The 23,671-nt window shown below is 40.5% G+C and overlaps 1 protein-coding gene across 1 annotated transcript; it reads left to right on the top strand.

The window, feature by feature from the left end:
- The first annotated feature begins 4,229 nt into the window (after positions 1-4,229).
- LOC127632128 (alpha-2-macroglobulin-like) lies at positions 4,230-23,398 on the top strand. Its single transcript, XM_052110647.1, has 34 exons — positions 4,230-4,335; positions 4,828-5,008; positions 5,117-5,273; positions 11,151-11,203; positions 11,317-11,337; positions 11,492-11,657; positions 11,736-11,820; positions 12,052-12,166; positions 12,250-12,370; positions 12,651-12,760; positions 12,847-13,020; positions 13,121-13,354; positions 13,498-13,710; positions 13,809-13,958; positions 14,161-14,286; positions 14,456-14,549; positions 14,873-14,999; positions 15,233-15,458; positions 15,535-15,661; positions 15,789-15,910; positions 16,003-16,054; positions 18,154-18,237; positions 18,337-18,513; positions 18,868-18,943; positions 19,108-19,264; positions 19,576-19,650; positions 19,733-19,895; positions 20,005-20,198; positions 20,333-20,545; positions 20,854-20,975; positions 21,217-21,298; positions 21,606-21,692; positions 21,786-21,891; positions 23,274-23,398. Exons 1-34 carry the CDS (start codon positions 4,250-4,252, stop codon positions 23,312-23,314), a joined length of 4,317 nt encoding a protein of 1,438 aa, XP_051966607.1. The 5' UTR covers positions 4,230-4,249; the 3' UTR covers positions 23,315-23,398.
- Positions 23,399-23,671: the final 273 nt, after the last annotated feature.

Raw genomic sequence — 23,671 nt, 5'->3', positions numbered from 1 at the left:
GGAGGAGTCATCCAGGGAGTCGAGTTCGTGGGATCTCCTGCGGAAAAGGCTCACTGTATTACCTCAGCGGAGGGAAAGGGCACTATGTGCAAGAGGTCCACCCGGTCAGTTTGTCAGCGTGTACTGAATTCTACTGGCTCGGACTTAAGAAAACACAGGACGAAACAGACTCAACCCTGAGATTGTAAAATCTTGCAAAGGTATTGGCTGCTGCCCAACCCGCTGCTCTGCATATGTCTGCTAGGCCAGTGCCCATGTGGACGCAACACTTCTTGGGCACGGCTTGGGTGCGATAGGCCAACGTAATGGCGTCCACTACCCAGGGGGAAACCTCTGTTTGGAGACAGCGTTCCCTATTCGCTGTCCACCAAAGCAGACAAAGAGCTGCTCAGAACGTCTAAAGCTCTGTGTGTGGTCCAAGTAGATACACATAGCACATACCGGACACTGCAACGAAGAGGCTGGGCCTGCCTCCTTCCCGGGGCAGTGCTTGCAGGTTCACTACCTGGTCCCTGAAGGGAGTGGTAGGAACCTTGGGCACGTAGCCCGGTCACGGTCTTAGGATCACGTGAGTGTCTGCCGGACCGAACTCCAGGCAGGTGTCGCTGACAGAGAACGTGGAGAGGAGAGGGTCCGACTGAGTCCGACTGATTCTAGCGGCTCGAAGGGGGGGTCTCTGAAGGCCCGAGAGGACCACTGAGAGATTGAGCTTGCTCTTTTCCCAGTTGACCTGAAGCCCTAAATGGCTGAGGTGCCTGAGCACCTGGTCCCTGTGGGTGCATAGTAACTCTCGGGAGTGGGCCAGAATGAGACAGTTGTCGAGGTAGTTGAGAATGCGGATTCCTGCTTCCCGAAGCGGGGCAAGGGCTGCCTCTGCGACCTTTGTGAAGACACGAGGGGACAGGGACATGCCGAAGGGGAGGACCTTGTACTGATACTCCTGGCCGTCAAACGCAAACCGTAGAACGGGTTGATGTCGAGGCAATATTGAGACGTGGAAGTACGCGTCCTTCAGGTCTATCACTGCGAACCAATCTAGATGCCAGACGCAAGTTAGAATGTGTCTTTGCGTGAGCATTTTGAACGGGAGTTTATGTAAAGCCCGGTTCTCACAAGTCTAAGATCGGTCGTAAGCCACTGCCTTTCTTGGGTTCGATGAAGTAAGGGCTGTAGAAACCCTTCTTCATCTCAGTTGGAGGGACAGGCTCTATCGCGTTCTTGAGTAAGAGAGTAGCGATTTCCGCGAGCAGGGATTTGGCATCTTCGCCGTGTACTGCGGTAAAGCGGACGCCACCGAAGAGGGGGGCTTGCAAACTGAATTGTATAATCGAGTCGAAATGTCCTGGCCAGTCAGTGTGATGGATTAGGAAGCGAGAGTCATTTGTTGAAGCTCCTTTCTAGGGGCACTAAGGGGACAACTATTTTTGATGTACTCTGCGAGGCTTCGAACGGGCAGAGTAGGTAATGTGGCGTTGAGAGGGAAAAAATGCGTCCCGAGGCTCTGGTGCCGAGAGAACGCTCGAAGCACTTACCTTTCTCAGCACACCCAGCGGGGGGCGGGTTAGTGACTGAGGATTAGGTCCTACGGAGGCGTCCTCTAGACTCGTCAGAACCGGCCGGTCATAGGACAACAGTCGTGGGGCTGGAGGCGAGAGGTCTGTGTCCAATGTGCCGGGACTGTTAAGTTGTGACAGCAGAGTACAGTGAGAATGGCATTTGCGGGCCAGGTGACCCAGAGACAAAGGGTTTTCAAAATTGCTCTTTTATTGAGAATGTGGGTTCCGCAGCCCCATGGGGGTGTAGCAAAGTAAGTAAACTTAACTGAAAATTCTCCTCCCGGCCCTCCACCGAGGGATGGAGTGGTCTGCTTACCAGCTCCGGAGCAAACATCTTGGTCCCTGGGTCATCCGTTTCAGGGATCCTTCCGGGTCCTCAAAGGGGTTTGTGAGACGGGGGGGTGTGCGCCTCCTGCAGGATGCTCGACGCTGGGGCTGAGAGCTGGGCTCGGGTTGAGGCGGAGCTGTGTGTTTTATAGGCGCCGCAGTTGGACGCCCTTGGCGGGCAGACGGGGCACGGCCCGCGCTGGAGATGCGGCGGGGCATGATGTGAGATATGGTCTCCGTCTCCTTTTTCACCGCTGAGAACTTCCGAGCGAAGTCCTCTACAGTGTCACTGAAAAGGCCGAACTGGGAGACAGGTGTGTCTAGGATGCGTGTTTTGTCTACTTTGCGCATCTCGACCATATTCAGCCACAGATGACGTTCCTGAACCACGAGAGTGGCCATCGCCTGCCAGAGTGACCGCGTTGTAACCTTCGTGGCCCTGAGGGCGAGGTCGTTCGCTGAGCGCAGTTCCTGCAGCACATCGGGATCAGGACTACCCAAGTGCAGATCTTTAAGAGCCTTGGCCTGGTGGACTTGCAGGAGGGCCATGGCATGCAGGGCGTGAAGCGGCCTGTCCGGTGACGCTGTAGGCTTTGAAGGTCAATGAAGACGTCAACCTACAGGCCTTGGAGGGGAGTACAGGGTGACCCCGTCAGGTGGCGGCATTCTCGGGGCACAAGTGGATTGCAATCGCTCTGTCCATCTGGGGGACCGGCGTGTACCCGTGGGCCGCTCCGCCGTCGAGGGTAGTGAGAGCGGATGAGCGAGAGGCACGGTGACGGGTGGAGAAGGGTGTTATCCACAAACTTGTCAGCTCATCATGCACTTCCGTGAAGAAAGGAACTGCCTGGTGGGGGTGCGCGGCTGTGAGGAACCAATCATCCAGCCACGAAGGCTGTGGGGAGGACGGAGGATTCCAGTCCAGCCCCACGCTAACAGCGGCCCGGGCAAGCATGTCGGACGTCTGGGCGTCAGCCTCAACCATCCACAAATGCTGCCTCGGTGTGATCGCTGCCCAGACACACGAGACAGCACCTGTGGCCGTCAGGAGCGGAGAGCACTCTACCACATCCAGGAACAACACAGGGGCGGAAGGGCATCTTTATAAAGATGTGTCCTGAAAAGGACGTTCAACGCCAGCTGTGTATATTCTCTTTTAGAGAAATAACTCTTTTAACTGTGCTGTCGAAGCGCCCAGGGGCAAAGCTGCACTGCCGTGCAGAGAAGGAGAAAGCTGCTCATATGCACTGTAGATCCAACAGCAATTTCTCAGAGATGGGAGGAACAGTGTGTGACTTGCAGCTCGCTGCATACACAACCGGTCAGCTCCAAAGAACATTTCTGAATGAAATACCCGTATGTCTGGGTCGAGACATGGAAATTCTGTCTGCCAGTTTCTCATTGGCCTTTTCTCATAGATCAGAGATGCAAAAGGCTCTCAAGAGAGACCCTTACTGTCGCTTCTTCGACACAACATCGAAGTGAGCGACAGACGGGGAACTGTGAATTTAAATGCACAATCCAGAAATAATAATATCCACAGAATGTAGAAGGGTTGGTACTCCAGAGAATTATTTCATTATTTCATTTTTGTTCATTGTCATTTTCAAAGTAATGTGGAAAAACCAACGTTACAAATGTGGAAGTGACAGTAAAAGTAGCACTTACTGTATAATAAGGGAAACCATTCAAAACACTCTGGCACCTGCAGATTGCTGATAAATAGGTATGCTTTCCTTCAAGGTTGCATGATTGACTAAATTAATGAAATCGCAATTTGTCTCTTCACGTTAGCGCTTGACTATTGGTTAACCGACGTTTTGCAAACAACAGTGCTTCTCCTTCAGCGTTTAAATCAGAGATGTGGGAGCCTCAAGTGGCTATAGGTGGCACTTCAGCACAGCAACACAACACACCACAGTTTAAATATTCTTGCATCACCTTGCTGGAGAGTGAAATACACATTTAATAGGTCCTGATTTCAATCTCACCCTCTGTGCAAAACAAGCTGAATTCCATTATATTAGCTCTGCTTATGAAAGTGGTTAAGAAATATTTTCAATAGCTATAGTTCACTCTGTTGCTGATGTGGTCAGGAACCTTAATAAAATAATGTAATATTTATTTGTATTGTGTGTGAGTGAAGCTGTAGGTTTCTTTTGCAAAGACAGAAACAAATTATATTAGTTTGTGGTCAATTGAACAGTTTTCTTTATGTTTGAGTTTTAAACCTTTATTAATTATATGTAGAAGAATCATTAATCAAATGATCAATACAAATGTTTTTGAAGGACCTCCTTTCGCTTGAATCCCTTTAAAAGACACAGTCCAAATTCATTACATTACCTGGATGGCCGGTCATCATCATGGCTCTTAAAGTTAGATGTATTTGGAAAGAGCTCCTTCTAGTCTCCTTCCTCCTCATCTCTGTCAATGGACAAACATCAGGGCCGTAAGTAATTTTTTATAGTTCATACTGAAAAACACATTTATTTCAAAAATATTATTTTCTGTCACTATTTTCCAGTGCATGGGGAACAATATATAGTATACACTTCCTAAAGTGAATTGATAATACATCATTAGTTCTTGCATATTATTTATGTCTTGATGATATTATCCCATGTATTGTTCCAGATGGGCATAGCACAGTAAAGGATTTGCTCTTTGAAAGAGAACATGAAGCACGTATAATGCAAGCATTGTTTAGTTTAATATCTGTATATTTTTGAGAGTAATGTTACACTAGGTAAAACCACATATTTGCTGTTAGTAAAAGAAAATGGGTGAATTAAATCTTCAGTACATTGTTTGCTATGAATTAATAGCACCATGAACTGCGTTGGTTCCTAGTTTTAGCAGTTTTGTTTTATATTTTTTATTACATCTAAACAGTAAAAAAAAAAAAAAAGGTAGAATACTGTACTTTTTACTACTTCCACAGATTTTTTATGGTGACATTTCCTGCAGTGATCCAGTCAGGGTCTGAGGCCAAACTGTGTGCAAGTCTTCTTAAGCCTAATGAGAGCCTTGTAATGAACATTTATCTGGTTAATGGTAACCAGAGCACATTACTGCTAAAGGAGAGACCTAATAAAGAGTTTTACCGCTGTTTTAACTTCCAGGTCTGGCATAATAACGAAATAATATATTTCTTTCATCATAATGACATTTGTTTTTTGTAGTTGGCATGTTTACAGAGGTTGTGAAAACAGAATATTATTTCTCATCAGGCTCCACTGACAGAAGTGGATTCAGTGCAAAAAATGAAAGTAGAAATTCAAGGAGAGACTTTTGAGATGATTGAAGAACGAAAAGTCATGTTCAGATATTACCATCCTTTGACCTTTATCCAGACTGATAAACCCATCTATATGCCAGGACAAACAGGTGAGCTTTCGTTGTTTAAAGGTGAAACTTCAGCAAATAATGCTTGTGTCATTGACATAGCAGCTGTATGGCTTGCCTGTATTGCGAGAGCAGTGCAGTATTGGGTCATGGTCAGTCAAACCTGTGTATTTTGTCTTTTGCAAGTAGGCTTGTGATCATAGTGCAGTAAAATATGTTTTTTGTTTTTATCAATATTATTTATTTACTCATTGCTAAACTTTTGCACAGACATTTAGAAAATGTTGTCTCGGATCTTCCATTATAGCAGTTTTATAAAGATATTGTAATTCTTCCATGGCCAGTTTTATGGCGAACAGTTCTCTATTCCCCATGTCGTAATTCTGCTCCGCCTGATAGCTTCCAGGAGAAGAAGGCGCAAGGATGTAGCTTAGATTGGTTCCCCTGCCAATGAGAAAGCTCAGCTTCTACTCCTGTGGTGGAAGCATCGACCTCAACTATGAAGGGTAGCATAGGATCTGGTGGCTAAGTACTGGAGCAGTGGTGAAGGTTTTCTTCAACTTGGCAAAGGCGAGGGAGGCTTCTGGGGTCCAAGACAGGTTCTTGGGTCCTTTCTTGAGCAGGGAGGTCAGAGGAACGATTATGGAGCTAAAATCCCAGATGAACCTTCGGTAAAAATTGGCAGACTACAGGAAACATTGAAGGTCCTTGAAGGTTTTCGGGATCGGCCATGCCCTGACTGAATCCACCTTCCCCTCGTCCATCTGAATCCCTTGTGGGCTGATATTATAACAGAGTAACTGAATGTGACTCTGATGGAATGAGCATTTCTCTGCTTTGAGGAACATCTGGAATTCCCACAGACACTTTAAAATATTCATGATAGCTTTTGGCAACTTTATAACTTGGTGAGTGAGGGCGATTGATGGTGAGGGAGAGCCCAGTGTGCTCGTAGCAGATATCTATGGTGTTGATGTCAGTGTAATTATTGGATTTACAGGTTATAATGTTGCCAAAAGCTATCATGAATATTTTAAAGTGTTTAGGGGATGTCATAAGAATTGGAAGCAGAGCGGGAGATTTTAAAACAAGAGTACTTCATTCACAAATACAAAAGATCCTACCTTCACGCTGTGGATGTACTGATGTGCCTCTGTGCCCTTTAAACTCCAAGAGACAAAACAAAGTCATTAAAAATATCTATACAACAATTTTGATCACATTTAAGCCTCTAAAAAATATATGGTGACAAATTAATAAAACAAAAAATACAATTGTAATTTTCTTTAATGTAGAACTTGCCTGTGAAAAAACACTTTTAGGATAAATGAGCTACGGGCCACATTAAAATATGTGGAGGGCCGGATCCGGCTCGCAGGCGTACTTTTCAATTAGTAAAGGGGTGCTGTAGACTCACACCATCAACTCTTGGGGAAAAATACTTTCTGTGCTCCCACACGTAATCCATTTAGATCAACTTTTCTTAGTAGCTTTAAAACAAACAGGAAGTTAGATGACAAAATTCAGAAGAGAAGAGTGGCGGGGCTGAATAAGGCGCATACTGTAAATTAATCAGGGCTAACTGCATATAACGCAATTCAACGATGGCATTGTTAATTCTTGTGTGATGCTGAATCTACACCACTAGGTAAGCACAACGTAAAACAAAACAATTACTGAGTGCACCTTCATTTATTTAAAGGCATCAGAAAGATAGTAATGGCACAGCCAGGTTCCAGAATTAACACTTTTGCAACCAAACAACCAAATGTCCAAAGCTATTCATCAGTGACATTCAAACCTGTTTTTATTACTTAACTGTATCAGAATTATATTGCAGTTTCCCAAATGACACACTAAACACTATGCATGTGGCATTCCCGACTAGAGGGAAACTTAAATCAAAATTAAATTAAACCTGACTACGCCACCCTGGGGGAGAGCCAGGGAAATACTCCCAATAAAGGGCACACAGGTAAGTTGTACCAATTGAAGGCAAAGAAATAAGCAAAAGGGAGACGTGAGTATCAATACAAAAATATAGGTTTTATTGACACTTCCGTATTATAAAAACAACAACAAAAAAATTATAGGTTCTCTCTCTCTCTCCCTTGAAGCACAATAAATATTTAAATCAACTAACACTTCTCCAGCGCCAGGCTTAGCAGGAGCAAGGCAGGCCAGCCGACTCGGGAGATAAGCCAAACCCACCTCAAATTCACGCCAAATCATCAAAACATCACACGCACCATAAAGTCGTGTCGGCACACTTAGCACACTTGTGAAGCACACCACTGAATCACGACAGCTAGCCTCCCCTGCTCCCCACAAAGACCTCACTGGTTCCTGGAGAAAGAGAAACTCAAATTAGACCAAGAGTTCACAGAAATAACAATATACAATAACACAACATACACCACACCACATCAGGCATAATGTGACAGTGTGGGAAATACGAACCTTTAACAATCCGCCTCCCACACTATATGTGGTCACATTACACATTTACTCAACTTAAATCAAACAATATCCACAAGATAACGTCACACTATAACAACAGTTAACGCAGACAAAAAAAATAAATAAAAAATGACAAAACACAGCACAAAGGGGGGAAACAATCTACATGAATAGGAGCTGATATGCAGCACAGCAAACGCGAGGCGCTTAACCGGAAAGCCCAAGCGAGCCACAAAGCATAACAGCAACATGATTGCCGGTGAGCAAACAGCAGAATAAAATGCCCGTAAGCAACACCAAAAAAAGGCTAAATTACAGAAGCAAAATAAAAGACAAGAATGCCCATAAGCAAAACAGCAGTAGAGTCACATAAATAGTTTTCGGCTAGCGATTTGTTTTAGGGTTAGAGGTTCAACTCCCCATGCTTACAATTTTTTTGAGTAACCACCAGACGCAAAGTTGTATGATTGTTCAGAACAAAACCTGAGGCTCAGTGTACAGACCATCATTCACCCACCTGCTAAGGCTGCTGTTACTGAAAGCAACCTCCGCAGCAAACTCGCACGCCACCAGCGCCGCTCTGAATGGAAACAACACGGAAATGCCAGGAAGTGAGGAAGCCAGACTCACCAGGACATGTATACACCCGTCAAAATAAGGGTCCTTAAATGGTATGGTAGCTCCCACCTCATTGGGCTGCCAAAACCATACTCCAACCAGGCCAATAGGATGGTAAAATCACTTATCCTGCCACACACGTATAGCATACTATACAGTATACACTCATGTAGTGTTTGAATTTTCATCCCAAGTGTAGTATATTGTCCCAAATGGAACACTAACATTTTTTAAGCACTCACTGTATTTCAGCCGACAGAAGTGACGTTTCAAACACACACAATATGCTGCTGCTAGCTTTAGCATATGAGCCAAACCATAGTCTTTCTATCAAGTCAGTCTACTGTCAGCTATCTTTAGAATACTCTTGCGAGGCTATATCCAGTCATGACAGTGAAGCTCCTTTCTGCTTGAATGGGAAAAAACAAAAATATCAAAAACAGTTGGTCAAGATTATAATCCAAGGACATATTTCAAATTAACAATAAAATTTGACTATACTGCAATCATAAATTGTGCGTCTTTACCTCAGATCACACACAAAAAATGCAACTTTCCCTGCTTGTTTGGCTAATGCGCATGCACATTCTCGGGTTGATCAACAAGAGATGTCTTTATCTAAAAGGTGATTGACTCTTTTACCTGTAAGGCTGGACTTCCTTACTTTATCCGTTGGGTGCTTAGAGTTTCTTGGTTGGGTGTTCCAATTTCTCCCATTCATTTTAATAGAAGTGGCCTGTCTCTGCAAAATAGTCTCTGGCCAAACTCAATTCAACACTTATATTTCAAATAATGTTCATATTCACACAGTGTGAAGTGATTGTAAAGCATTCAAATCACATTTGTAAGGTGCTTTCTGTAACACACTCGAATAATGACAAGGACTTCCAAGTGTGATGAAGATCAAGGTTCTTTACTAAGACTCAAATTGAAATTACAAAAACATAAGCAGCATATCAGATACTTTGTTCACGCAGACATATGGTTTCATACTGAGAGAAACACGCATGTGCCTCTTACCCCAAAATGCTGAGTATAAATATTAGAATTACACTGTTTTTAGAATTATACGGGTTGTGTGTCTTACACCATGAATTTTAATGGAATGAACGTAACATTTTATACAGCATATAACCAGATGAACAAATTGAAATAATTAAATGCAATATAATTTTACTGTCTTAATTTCCTTAACCAGATTGTCCAGGTTGGGGGTACTTTGGAGCCTGCAGCGACTCAAGCTGCATGCCAGTCACATCACGGGCAACCTCAACGTGGTAGTGGATGCGCTATCATGACAACGCTTGCCCAGTGGAGAGTGGAGGCTTCACCCCCAGTCGGTCCAGCTGATTTGGGAACGGTTCGGCAAGGCCCAGGTAGATCTGTTTGCCTCCTGAGAAACCTCCCACTTCCCGCTCTGGTACGCCCGAATGGAGGCTCCACTCAGGGCAGACAGGTGCTGTGCAAGGTCAGGGAGGATGGGGAACATGTCATTCTAGTGGCTCCCTATTGGCCCACTCGGACTTGGTTCTCGGATCTTGTACTCCTCACGACAGCACCTCCATGGCAAATCCCCCTGAGGAAGGACCTTCTTTCTCAGGGACGGGGCACGCTCTGGAACCTCCACGTCTGGCCCCTGGACGGGATGCGGATGATCTAGCTGATCTACCACCTGCTGTCGTAGACACGATCAACCAAGCCAGAGCCCCTTCTACAAGGCAACTTTACGCCACGAAATGGCACTTGTTCGCAAATTGGTGTTCTTCCCAGGCTGAAGACCCACAGAGGTGCGCAGTTAGGTCAGTGATTTCATTTCTGCAGGAGAGGTTGGAGGGGAGGCTGTCATCCTCCACATTGAAGGTGTATGTAGCTGCTATTGCAGCTCACCACGACACAGTAGATGGCAAGTCTTTGGGTATGCACGACTTAGTTATCAGGTTCCTTAGAGGCACCTGGAGGTTAAAACCCTCCCGGCCAAGCCTGTTTCCCTCTTGGGATCTCTCAGTGGTCCTCTCGGGCCTTCAGAGACCCCCTTTCGAGCTGCTAGAATCATTCGGACTCAGGGACTTCTCCTTGAAGACGGCCCTCCTTATCACGCTCGCTTCCATCAAAAGGGTCGGGGACCTGCAAGCGTTTTCTGTCAGCGACACCTCACTGGAATTCGCCAGTGAGGTGTCGCTGGCGAATTTTGCACACATTTTGAGACTTACACCTGTAAATGACTACACTAGTAGTGACTAGTTGATCTTTTTTAAGCAGGTCTAGCTGGTCTCCCAGTCAGCTTCACTGTATAGGGGGCTAATTGGTCTCTTCAGCCTAACCAGCTGAGAAGTGCTTAAAACCCCTCTAAAATCAGTCTGCAAACCAGCCTGACCAGACTAGAAGACCATCTAAGACCAGCAAACCAACCTTTTTTTCACTTGCCTAATAACTGAGGTCAATTTTGGAACCTTATCACAGCTGATGTCATGTGCTCAGGATAAAAATGTCATGTGCTCTAAAATAAAATAAAATATTTAAAGCAGATGCTGAAGTAGTATAAACAGTTCAAATAGAAGAGTGGAAATGAAAGAGATACATTGAAAAGTAGATAAGGATGATTAGTCTGTTGTTTGGACCAGTGACCCAAGATAAGTACCTAGTATCCATTTGTAAGCAGTGCTGTCACATTTAAACAAATATTCTACTTAAATAAATGTATTATTAATTGAAGAAATTAATGAGTAAATAAAGTAACTTCACATGAACTCAAATAACACATTAGCAGTGATAACAATCAGCCTGTTTACATTAAAAGCAGAGGTTATATAATTCTGTTAATACACATGTCTGTGTTCACAGTGAATTTCAGAGTTGTTACCATGGATACCAACTTTGTTCCCCTTGATCAGCAGGTCTGGCAAGCTTTCTCTTGAATTTTAAAACAGTTTTAATACACAAAAATTGTTTGTGCAATTGTTTTTATTAATTTGATCATTTTCATAACACAACTATTTTTTATTTACAGTATAGTACAGTGATGCTTGAGGTAAGAACACAAAACCGTCTGTGCATAACTTCGTAACATTACTTTATGTCTGAAATATTAGCATTTTTGCCTTCAGGATGTGTAGATTCCTTCATGAATGCTTAGTTTGTATTTGGCTAAATATGTCTGAACTGTCTTCTTTGGTATTAAATAGGACAGTCATCAGAACAGGATTGGTCAATGGACAAATATTTCCTCAACAAAGTGGATATTGCAGCGTTCTCATGAACTAAATCCAGAGGCCCGTCAAGGCATGTACACACTGAAGGCTTCTGTTGGTGACAGAATGATCACACATAATTTTGAGGTCAAAAAGTATGGTAAGTCATAAAAACAAACAATTTCATGAATATATTTCAGAATTGGACTGTAAATAATTGTTGCCCTTTGACTTTTAGTTTTGCCTAAGTTTGAAGTTACAGTAAAAGCACCATATAAAGTTAGTGTGGTTGAAGAGGACCTGACAATCGAGGTTTGCGGAAAGTGAGTGGTTTATTTTATTTTCTGAATTTAGAGAGCCATAAGATGAAAAAGAAGACTATATATTTCCATTCATAGCACACTTTGGTTTGATCGGTGGTTTTCTTTTTCTTAATTGTAACCCTGGGGTCAGTTTCGTAACCTTTTGTATTTATCAACCTGGTCTCTTTTTATAGATTAGTTGCTTAACACAAACCTGGACTGTAGATAATTTGGGAGTACCTTTTTTTACAGATACACTTACGGTCAGCCTGTACCTGGTAAATCATGGGTGAAAGTGTGCCGTGATTATTTCCATTACGTTTCTGCCCATGATGCCATTCCACTGTGTTTGAATGAAACCACTGAGGTTTGTATGTTGTAATGTTTTCCTCCATTTATCCAATTAAAACACTATTTAATTAATGTTTTGTATTAATCTCTCGCCATTAGATAAAAGAGAATGGATGTGCCTCTCACACCTTCAATACACTGGTCTTTTTGAACTCTACATTAAAGGATCAGCTGGAAAATGTTATTAATGTTGAGGCGAAAGTAACAGAAGAAGGAACTGGTGAGCCATTAATGGGCAGATCTGAACAGAATGCATACATTAGCATTAAAATCAGAGCAATATAATATTTGTATTCTCTTGAAATGTCTGAAATAGTGGGTTTAAAATTTAATAAAAAAATCGCTAAAAAGTGTTTTTCCAACATTTCTTAACTTATTTTGTTTTTATACATTTTATTTTTACTATTTGTTTATATATACCTGTATATTGGCACTTCAAATATTTTACTAATATTGCAGATTTTACTAATATAATACAAATATGCTGTCTTATTTCACAGATATCACCATGACAAAATCCCAAACTATTAAAATCTCTTATGAAATTGGCAAAGTCACAATGAACGACTTACCCAAAACATATGAACATGGATCAGTTATAGAAGGAAATGTAAGTATTAAATCTGTTTATCTCCGTTCAACACCATAAAAATGTACAAAGCTATTCATTTGTTCTATCTTTTTTTTTTTAAACAGATACAAATTTCAAATTTCAAAGGAGCACCAATTCATAACAAAGAAGTATATATTTTGGAGGGTGAAAGGTGGTCCCGATCCAAACTGCTGCTAAATCTTACCACAGACAACAACGGACTCGCCAGCTTCTCACTTAATACATCTAGTCTGCCTAGTAATGATATTAAACTGATGGTATGATAACCACTGTTCACCCAATGTTCTATGTTTTTTTTTTTTTGTCTGTTTTTTTATTTTCATAATGCATGAAGGTAACTCATTCATTGTTATTCAGGCAAGTGTACATCCAGACTTTCGTTATCATGGCTCCAAAACACCACACTTCTCTATGGATAAAAAAACGGTTAAACTTTTCCAGCCTGCAACTCCATATACCCCAATATTAAGTGAACTGACTATAGAAATAACTGATCAACCTTTAAAATGTGCTACTGAGGTTGCAGTTATCATTAAGTATTATTTTGTTGGAGAGGCTGTTGATGACTTCAACACTGACATTGTCTACATGGTGAGTACAAATACTACATGTTCTTTACTTATGCATATTATGCAGTATTTCATTAAAAGTTTGTGCCTTCCTTTTGGTTCATTTACACTATGACTTGGCTACTCTGTTTTATTTGTGTGCAATATGTCATCTTTCTTTCTTAGGTCTTGTCCAGAGGAGTGATAATTCATCATGGATTTGAGAAGGTTGAAGTGAACGCTTCAAATGGAATATCAAGTGGCTCAGTGTCATTCAAACTGTCTGTTGATGGTGATCTGGCTCCAGTAGTGCAGATTCTGGCATACTGTGTTCTACCCAGTGAGAATGTAGTTGCTGGTAGCGGAACGTTTGACATTGAAAAGTGTTTCCAAAACAAGGTACAGTGTGTATAAAAATCACACTGGGTTCTTTTGTGGTTATTTATTACTATTTTGGGGCATTTCATAAAAGTGATACATCCTACTTGTTGCTGCAGGTGTCCCTGAAGTTTTCTCCAGCTAAAGCAGTTCCAGGTGAAGAAAATACTCTACAGCTCTCAGCTGAACCTGGTTCACTGTGTGGCCTCAGTGCTATAGATCAGAGTGTATTGATCCTGGAGTCAGGAAAACGGCTGAATACTGAAAAGGTGGAGATGCTTTAAAGTCAGTTTGGGACATGAATCATATGAGAAAAGATTGTAACTTAAGATATTTCTAAAGCTTAACATTAACTGGTGTTACTGTTATTTTTTTCTCACCAAATTGTCATGAAAGTCTTAAGTTGGAAGATACGTAAATTATTAAATGTTGCTATCAGACTGGTAATGTGTAAACCTGGTCACATCACAGATCTTCAGCATGCTTCCAGTGAAATCAGTAACAGATTATCCTTATGCTGTTGAAGAGGAGCAGCAGTGTTTGCATGTCAGACCCCGTCGAGCTGTGCCAACAGACCACGCCTATGAATCCTTAAAGGTAACAAGTGATTGATGATGAAGACAATGGTTATAAAGAAAAGCTGTCTAAAAGTTGTCTAAAATAATATAAAATCTTGATTATTCTGACAATTAAAATTAATCCAGAGTTTTGTTTAAAATATATATTGGCATTACATTTAATGTGGTTTATTTTTGCTGTCTGACAGAAAGTCGGATTGAAAATGGCAACAAATTTGGCTATACGAGTCCCTCAATGTCTAACATATAGGGGCTTGACTTATCACAGAGGAAATGGTATAGGTACATATGCTATTATTACTCACTTTGCTGTGATATACAGCATGTGTATGTAGTTTTTGTTTTTGTTTTGTTTTTTGTTATTGTTGTTGTTTAATTTCTACAAATAAGATTGCTTCAAATTTTGGATACAAGATTAGTGGTTATATGCAAACAGTGAAAGGTTTCCTGTAACAATCAGGTACAAGATGGCTAATATCTAAGAGCTTGTGTTAGTATTTTTACCATTTAGTTTTATAATTTGTCATGGGCCTTTCAGACACAGAAAAGTATGATTCTATAAAAATTATTTTCACATACAAACTATCTATTTTTCTTCTCCATAGTGATGTATCGCCAACATTTTCCAATGTCTCGAAAGTATACACTAGCAGATGACAGAGTAGATACTCCGTTAGTGACCGTTCGGACCATCTTTCCAGAAACATGGATCTGGCAACTTTCTGAAGTAGGGTAAGTGATTCAGCCACAGTCATGTCAAATTTACCACTACATTGGACAACATATTGGAACAAATCCCTCATACCAAGTATTGATATGATAATGAAATCCGAAGAGGACTGAAAATACCTTGCTTCCATTTCAGATGCCTTTTCTAAATTCAGTGTTTTATTATCCCTTTGTTGAGTATTATAACTGGTATTAGGGCAAAGTCAGAATCACATTTTGTTTTAATTCCACCACAGAGACTCTGGATCGACACAGGTTCCTGTCAAGGTTCCTGACACCATCACCACTTGGGAGACGGAGGCTTTCTGTCTGTCCTCCAAAGGTCTGGGTCTAGCTCCTCCTGCTCAGCTGACCGTTTTCCAGCCCTTCTTCCTGGAGCTCTCTCTGCCTTACTCCATCATCCGTGGGGAGATATTTGAGCTGAAGGCCACTGTCTTCAACTATCTGCCCAAGTGTATCATGGTGAGATTGCCAAAACAGTCTTATCAAATTTCTATAATTTCAAATATGAAACTAATCATCTGTCTTTCCTTGACAGGTTAAAGTAACTCCAGCTCATTCTTCAGACTACACTCTTAAAGCCTCCTCTGATGATCAGTATTCATCCTGTTTATGTGCTAACGGAAGAAAAACCTTTAAATGGATTCTCACTCCTTCTGTTCTGGGTGTGTTTCAGAATTGCTCATCTAGTTCAATGTCTTTAGAATCTGAATCGATGTCCTGTTTCTGTTGTTTCTCAATATTTGTATATATTTTAGGGTGATGAATTCTTGTACATTTCTTGTATTGTAGGAGTCTTGAATATTACGGTCAGTGCAGAGGCAGAACAGTCCCAGACTGTGTGTGACAATGAGATTGTGAGCGTACCTAAGAGAGGACGCATTGATATAGTTAAACGAAGTCTGCTTGTACAGGTCAGCACACTTCAAACAGCTCTCAGACTTAATTAACATATGTTCCTAGTGCTGCATATATCATTTTTATGTGTTTTTGTTTCATAATGTAGGCTGAAGGAACTGAAAAGACAGAGACCCACAGCTGGTTAATGTGTCCAAAAGGTTTGTCTACAAATATTTATTTAATACATTTAGTTTCCAGTCACCATGTTTTTGTTCTGATATTTAGTGATTCTAAGCATTAAAGCTTTTTCAACTCATCCTAAGCTAAATTTGGTGCATATAATCTAAGATCCCTCCTGACAAAAAGTTGTTAAATTAGAATTATTAGAAGTTGTTAAAATCATATTATTTCAATTGTTTGCCAAATATAACTAATTGACTCACAGAATACAATATTTTCTGAGTGCAAATGTTCACCGGATGCACCAAATTTGATCAAGTTTGCCAAGAGAGGGCACTATTACTAGAACTCTTACAATAACAAAGTATTCAGTTGTGCAAAATTTGGAAAATGTGGTGTGCTCCAGTGTTGTGTGCTCCACATTACTAATGTTTAACTGTGTGTATATATACAGTGAGGAAAATAAGTATTTGAACACCCTGCTATTTTGCAAGTTCTCCCACTTAGAAATCATGGAGGGGTCTGAAATTGTCATCGTAGGTGCATGTCCACTGTGAGAGACATAATCTAAAAAAAAAATCCAGAAATCACAATGTATGATTTTTTAACTATTTATTTGTATGATACAGCTGCAAATAAGTATTTGAACACCTGAGAAAATCAATGTTAATATTTGGTACAGTAGCCTTTGTTTGCAATTACAGAGGTCAAACGTTTCCTGTAGTTTTTCACCAGGTTTGCACACACCACAGGAGGGATTTTGGCCCACTCCTCCACACAGATCTTCTCTAGATCAGTCAGGTTTCTGGGCTGTTGCTGAGAAACACGGAGTTTGAGCTCCCTCCAAAGATTCTCTATTGGGTTTAGGTCTGGAGACTGGCTAGGCCACGCCAGAACCTTGATATGCTTCTTACAGAGCCACTCCTTGGTTATCCTGGCTGTGTGCTTCGGGTCATTGTCATGTTGGAAGACCCAGCCTCGACCCATCTTCAATGCTCTAACTGAGGGAAGGAGGTTGTTCCCCAAAATCTCGCAATACATGGCCCCGGTCATCCTTTCCTTAATACAGTGCAGTCGCCCTGTCCCATGTGCAGAAAAACACCCCCAAAGCATGATGCTACCACCCCCATGCTTCACAGTAGGGATGGTGTTCTTGGGATGGTACTCATCATTCTTCTTCCTCCAAACACGGTTAGTGGAATTATGACCAAAAAGTTCTATTTTGGTCTCATCTGACCACATGACTTTCTCCCATGACTCCTCTGGATCATCCAAATGGTCATTGGCAAACTTAAGACGGGCCTTGACATGTGCTGGTTTAAGCAGGGGAAACTTCCGTGCCATGCATGATTTCAAACCATGACGTCTTAATGTATTACCAACAGTAACCTTGGAAACGGTGGTCCCAGCTCTTTTCAGGTCATTGACCAGCTCCTCCCGTGTAGTTCTGGGCTGATTTCTCACCTTTCTTAGGATCACTGAGACCCCACGAGGTGAGATCTTGCATGGAGCCCCAGTCCGAGGGAGATTGACCGTCATGTTTAGCTTCTTCCATTTTCTAATGATTGCTCCAACAGTGGACCTTTTTTCACCAAGCTGCTTGGCAATTTCCCGTAGCCCTTTCCAGCCTTGTGGAGGTGTACAATTTTGTCTCTAGTGTCTTTGGACAGCTCTTTGGTCTTGGCCATGTTAGTAGTTGGATTCTTACTGATTGTATGGGGTGGACAGGTGTCTTTATGCAGCTAACGAACTCAAACGGGTGCATCTAATTTAGGATAATAAATGGAGTGGAGGTGGACATTTTAAAGGCAGACTAACAGGTCTTTGAGGGTCAGAATTCTAGCTGATAGACAGGTGTTCAAATACTTATTTGCAGCTGTATCATACAAATAAATAGTTAAAAAATCATATATTGTGATTTCTGGATTTTTTTTAGATTATGTCTCTCACAGTGGACATGCACCTACGATGACAATTTCAGACCCCTCCATGATTTCTAAGTGGGAGAACTTGCAAAATAGCAGGGTGTTCAAATACTTATTTTCCTCACTATATATATATATATATAAAAACATTAGTAATGTGCTATTAATTTGCTGATCAATGATAGATTTTTTATTTACTCTCTGGTTGATAGAGAACAGTCTCTCAGAGGAGGTAGATCTGACTCTTCCTAAAGAAGTGATAGAGGGATCAGCCAGATCATCAGTATCAGTCCTTGGTAAAATTTGGAGTTCAATTTGTGTATTTTAAAATAACTTTGATTTCTGAAATGCACTGAGTTAATTTCAGTGAAATGCACTGAAATTATTCTTTGTAGGAGACATATTGGGCCGTGCGCTGCAGAATCTTCATGGATTATTACGGATGCCATATGGCTGTGGAGAGCAGAACATTGCTGTTCTTTCTCCCAATATTTACATTCTACAGTACCTGGAGAACACTGAGCAGCTTACAACAGCCATTCAAGAGAGAGCCACCGGCTTCCTTAAGAGTGGTAAGAAACATAAATGATGTGCTGTACTTAAAGACCACTTCAAATAATGGGACCGTTGGGGGCAGTGGTGGCTCAGTGGTTGAGGCTCAGGGTTACTGACCAGAAGGTCGGGGTTTCAAGCCTCAGCACCACCAAGATGCCACTGTTGGGCCCTTGAGCAAGGCGCTTAACTCCAGGTTGCTCCGGGGGGATTGTCTCTGTAATAAGTGCACTGTAAGTCGCTTTGGATAAAAGCGTCTGCCAAATGCATAAATGTAAATTACTGTTTGATCCTAATTTATTCAGTTTTGAATGGCCATCTGAGAATGATCATGTTATCAAACAAAAAGTGCTAATTCATATCAAACTAAACAGGATACCAGCGACAACTGAACTACAAACATTATGATGGTGCATACAGCACTTTTGGCCGTGGTGAGGGGAATACATGGTAAATATTTTATTTTCTCTCTTAGTTTTTTCATTGTCAGAGCAGAAATTTAAGGGAATCTAGAATAATATTCTAGAATATTACATCCAGGTGGATGGTGCAAAAAGTTTGTGGTCACCTTTGAATTATTTGACATTTTCTGAATTAAAATTCCACCCCTCCAGGTTGACTGCGTTTGTCCTGAGGTCTTTTGGGAAAGCACAGAAATACGTATTTATTGATCGACATAATATTCAGAGTGCAAAGCAATGGTTGATAAATAGACAGAGTCAAGATGGCTGTTTTATGCAACAAGGAAGACTGTTCAACAACAGAATGAAGGTATGTCAGCAGTAAATTCACAAGAAACTTCAACAGCATTCACAAAGTTTGTTTATTAAATCATTTGATCATGCTTTCAGCTACCAGTAAGAATGTTTTCTCAGCTCAGTTTGACTCCTTTTACCATGTTTAATGCACAATTCTGCAGATTTTCCAGAAAGCGTTAAACATTTCTGCAGGTTCTGTCAGAGCCTCATTGGTCTCTAAACATTTTCTCAGTTACAAAAAGGCTGAGATTATCTCTATCTAAAACAAAGGATTTGTGAAAATTAGGAGGAGTTGCATTATTTGCCTCTTCTCTTCTGTTGCAGGGTGGAGTAAATGATAATGTGACCATGACCACCTATATTACTGCATCATTGCTTGAACTGGAAACTCCAGTAACAGTAAGTTGACCTACAAGGAATATTGTGTCAGCTATTAGAAAAATAACACTCACAAGTGCTGTTTATTTTGTTTTTGTTGCAGGATCCTGTAGTTTCCAAAGGTTTGTCATGCTTGAGGTCCGTCATTGGGAATCTCAAAAACACTTACACCACTGCTCTGCTTGCCTACACTTTCAGTTTGGCTAGAGAGACGGACACTCGACAGCAGCTATTAAAGGAGCTGGACAATGTTGCTATTTCAGATGGTAAGGAAAATGATGAGGTATTACAAACATGATTATTCTAGTGATTTGCATCTGTTGAGTAATATGTATGTCAGTTTTCTCATGTCTCTCTTATCCATATGTCCTAAAGGAGGTCATCTGCACTGGTCTCAAGTTGCATCTGATGATGCGTCTGATTCTCTGGCAGTGGAGATCAGTTCATATGTGCTGCTAGCTGTTCTCACTACAGATTCAGTCAATACAGCTGATCTGGGTTATGCCAACAGGATTGTCAGCTGGCTTGTGAAGCAGCAGAATGCCTATGGAGGATTCTCCTCCACCCAGGTTACTCAAAACCACTACAATTGAAAATAATATTGATGAATGTACTGGTTAGAATGGGTAAAAGAAAAATTAGTTAAAATGATTGTTTATTTATTTACTTTAATGTTGTAATGGTGATGCTGTGATGTTATCAGGACACAGTTGTGGCTCTTCAGGCTCTGTCTTTGTACGCCACTAAAGTGTTCAGCTCAGATGGCTCCAGCACAGTGACTGTACAGTCTGCAGGAGACACTCACCACTTTGATGTGAATCAGGACAACAAGTTATTGTACCAGGAGAGGCCACTGCAGAACGTTCCAGGCAAATACAGTATTGAAGTGAAGGGCTCCACCTGTGTGTCTGTGCAGGTCTGTATCTCAATGTTAGTCCAATTCACTTTCTCTCTGTTCTTTTCTCCCACTTATGTTTTTTTCTGATATTATAACGTCTTAATGTTTGTTGGGAAAACACCAATTAGGCATATCAAAAAGTATTCTCTATAGGGATTTAATTAATTCAAGACAGAATACTGTTCTTGTTACTTTTATGGTTAAATACATTTTAAATCAGTTCATCAATTGTTGCCATTGTTTTGTGCATGTTACACCTCTACCTGCTATGGGATGGTTTGTGAATTTGTTTCTTTTTGTGTTGACTGTTTATTCCACTCTCACAGATGGCTCTGTTCTACAACATTCCCACTCCAAGCATAGATAAAACATTGAGTATTGAAGCCAAGACTGAGGGAGATTGTGAACAATCATCTGGACAAAATTTCATGTTGAAATTTACTGTCAAGTATGAACAGATTTGAATTTATAACAAAACACTTTTTTATGATTGTGGCTCACTATTGACCAACAAATTCCCTTTTTACCGAATACCTAACCGCATTAAGACAAATTAACAAAATGACATTAGGTGTTATATGTACAGTAAATCACATAACTGTACCCCAAGATAACATTTTGATGACGAGACACATTATATAAACTGTGTTTCTGCATTTTCTCCACTTACTTGTATTTTATTTTTACAGCTATGATGGTTCACAGACAAAAACTAACATGGTCATCGTGGACATTAAACTGTTATCAGGATTTACAGCGGATACGTCTTTGGTGTGTTTGAGCGATTAACCACAACTTTCTACAAATTTCTATAGGGTTGATATTTTGATGTCTTTAAACGCAGTATTTGCATTTTTCCAATAGTAAAGGCACCTTTTTCTTCTTCTTTGCTTTTGTAAGAGACGTATTCACACTTTTTAACATTGTTTATTATATTTTACTGTATTGTTTATTGTAATAGTTATACTGCAATGTTCCTTGGACCTGCACACAAGACTTTCACCCACTGTTACTCTTGTGTATATGGATGAGTGACAATAAAGGGATTTGATTTGAAGTTATCACATTTTCCCCACAGCTCGGAAGTCCTGCCATAAATCTGTATGCAACATTTGTGGAGCGGGTTGATTCTAAAGACGATCATGTCCTTGTGTATTTGAAGGAGGTGAGAGAACTGCACAGTCATATGATGAGATTATATGTGCTTTAGGAAGATTCATAAGCATTTTATCCCTAATGTCCATTTATCCTCCTGCAGGTTGAAAAAGGTTTTCCAATGAACTACCAAATACAATTGAAACAGGTTGTTCCAGTGCAGAATCTCAAGCCAGCTGTGATCAAAATCTACGATTACTACCAAACAAGTAAGATTTAATATCCCAAATTTGTATAAGGTTTCCCTTGTTTTATGAGGATCATTTCAATCTGAAATCTGCTCTTAAAGGAAATTCTCATAAAGATGAGTTAAGTATTACCTTCAGTGAAGAAAACATTTGCATGTGTAAAGTTAATATAAAAGATTGCCATTCATAAAACATGTCATTCAAATATACTTGTCTGTAATTTAGCAATATTAAATGTTACACAGCACAGCTCATGTGTATGGTGTATGATGATCAAAACAATTGTGTGATGTTCCCACTGAAATACTAAAAATTTGTCAGTAGAGCATAGCGCTTGCCTATTTTGTTGTGTTAAAAAAAACATCAACAGTTTCATTAAAGGGATAGTTCACCCAAAAATGAAAATGTTCTCATCATTTATTCACCCTCATGATATCCCAAGGGTGTATGACTTTCTTTCTTCACCAAAACACAGTAGGTCCTTAAAATGCAAGTGAATGGAGATTTCTCTTTAGAAGCTCCAAATATCACAGACAGTCAACATAAACGTCATCCATACTCCAGCGGTTAAATGAATGTCTTCTAAAGTGAAGATCACTTTTGGTGTGAAGAAAGATAAATATTTAAGTACTTTTAACTATAATTAAACACTTCCAGTAAGCATCAGGAGAGGGTGGATTCCAAGCGGTCTCTCGTGTGATGTATTCGTGTTGCCATGATACTGATGTAATCTCACCTTTTCCACTCAGTTGAGATATCCAGGATGAGCAAACAAATGCACCATTGTGGGTAAAGAAACATATAAATACAGATGTAATCCAAACTCTCAACTCTTCCGGCTGTGACATTTCTCACGTGTTTCAAATGCCAATGCGATTATGTCACACGCGTGAACCGCTTCTGACCGGAAGCATGATTTAGAGTAAAATAAAAAGTATTTAAACATTTATCTTTTTTCACACCAAAAGCGATTGTGTCACTTTTGAAGACATTCATTTTACTGCTGGTGTTGTATGGATAACGTTAATGCTGACTGTCTATGATTTTTTGAGCTTCAAAGAGAAATCTCCATTCACTTGCATTTTAAGGACCGACTCAGCTAAGACATTTTTCTATTTTTCTTCAAATTTGTTCTGGTGAAGAAACAAAGTCATACAAACCTGGAATATCATGAGGGTGAATAAATAATGAGAATTTTCATTTTTGGGTGAACTATCCCTTTTAAGATGTTTCATGTAAAAAAGCTAGTTCTATGCTGCTGATTATGCAAATTTAGGGTATAATTCAGATTTCCTTGTTAAACGAGGCTTTCCTAATCAGCAAACATCTGTATCAATTAAATGAAATTAAATGTATCATTGTTAACTTATACGTAAGTGTTAACATTTAAATTTATTCTTCAGGTGATCAGTCAGAGATCGAATACTCCATCCACTGTAAATGAGGTGTCATGCTTCAATTCTGCAGCTCCATAGTACACCTTTAAATAAAGATGTTTGAACACTCAAATGTTTCACTTCATATTGCTTGTTTAGACCTGTTTCTTCTTTATCCTGTGCAAAATCATTTTCTACTTCATGAAACAGACCTTTTAATTATAATTATTTATTTATTTTTTTAAATATTTTTTTGGCTTTCCTTCTCTAACACAACCCATAAGCCAAAATAAAATAAACCCCCATACCCCTTAATTAAGTTTTTAGCAATGTCTCAACAATACAATTTAAGAAGTAGTTCACCCAAAAATGTTAATTCTGTCATAATTTACTCTCCCTCATGTTGTTCCAAACCTGTATGACTT

This window comes from Xyrauchen texanus, chromosome 38 (assembly GCF_025860055.1).
Source record: "Xyrauchen texanus isolate HMW12.3.18 chromosome 38, RBS_HiC_50CHRs, whole genome shotgun sequence".
NCBI classification, from domain to species: Eukaryota; Metazoa; Chordata; class Actinopteri; order Cypriniformes; family Catostomidae; genus Xyrauchen; species Xyrauchen texanus.
Note: the sequence above shows the minus strand (reverse complement) of the source record. Positions and strands in the feature narration are given on the sequence as shown.

Excerpts from the sequence above, each read along its gene's own strand:
- LOC127632128 (XM_052110647.1), top strand. The coding sequence starts at position 4,250 with ATGGCTCTTAAAGTTAGATGTATTTGGAAAGAGCTCCTTCTAGTCTCC. Across the intron at positions 11,821-12,051 it reads ACAATCGAGGTTTGCGGAAA|ATACACTTACGGTCAGCCTG; the intron begins GTGAGTGGTTTA and ends CTTTTTTTACAG. Across the intron at positions 15,459-15,534 it reads ATCTGCCCAAGTGTATCATG|GTTAAAGTAACTCCAGCTCA; the intron begins GTGAGATTGCCA and ends TTTCCTTGACAG.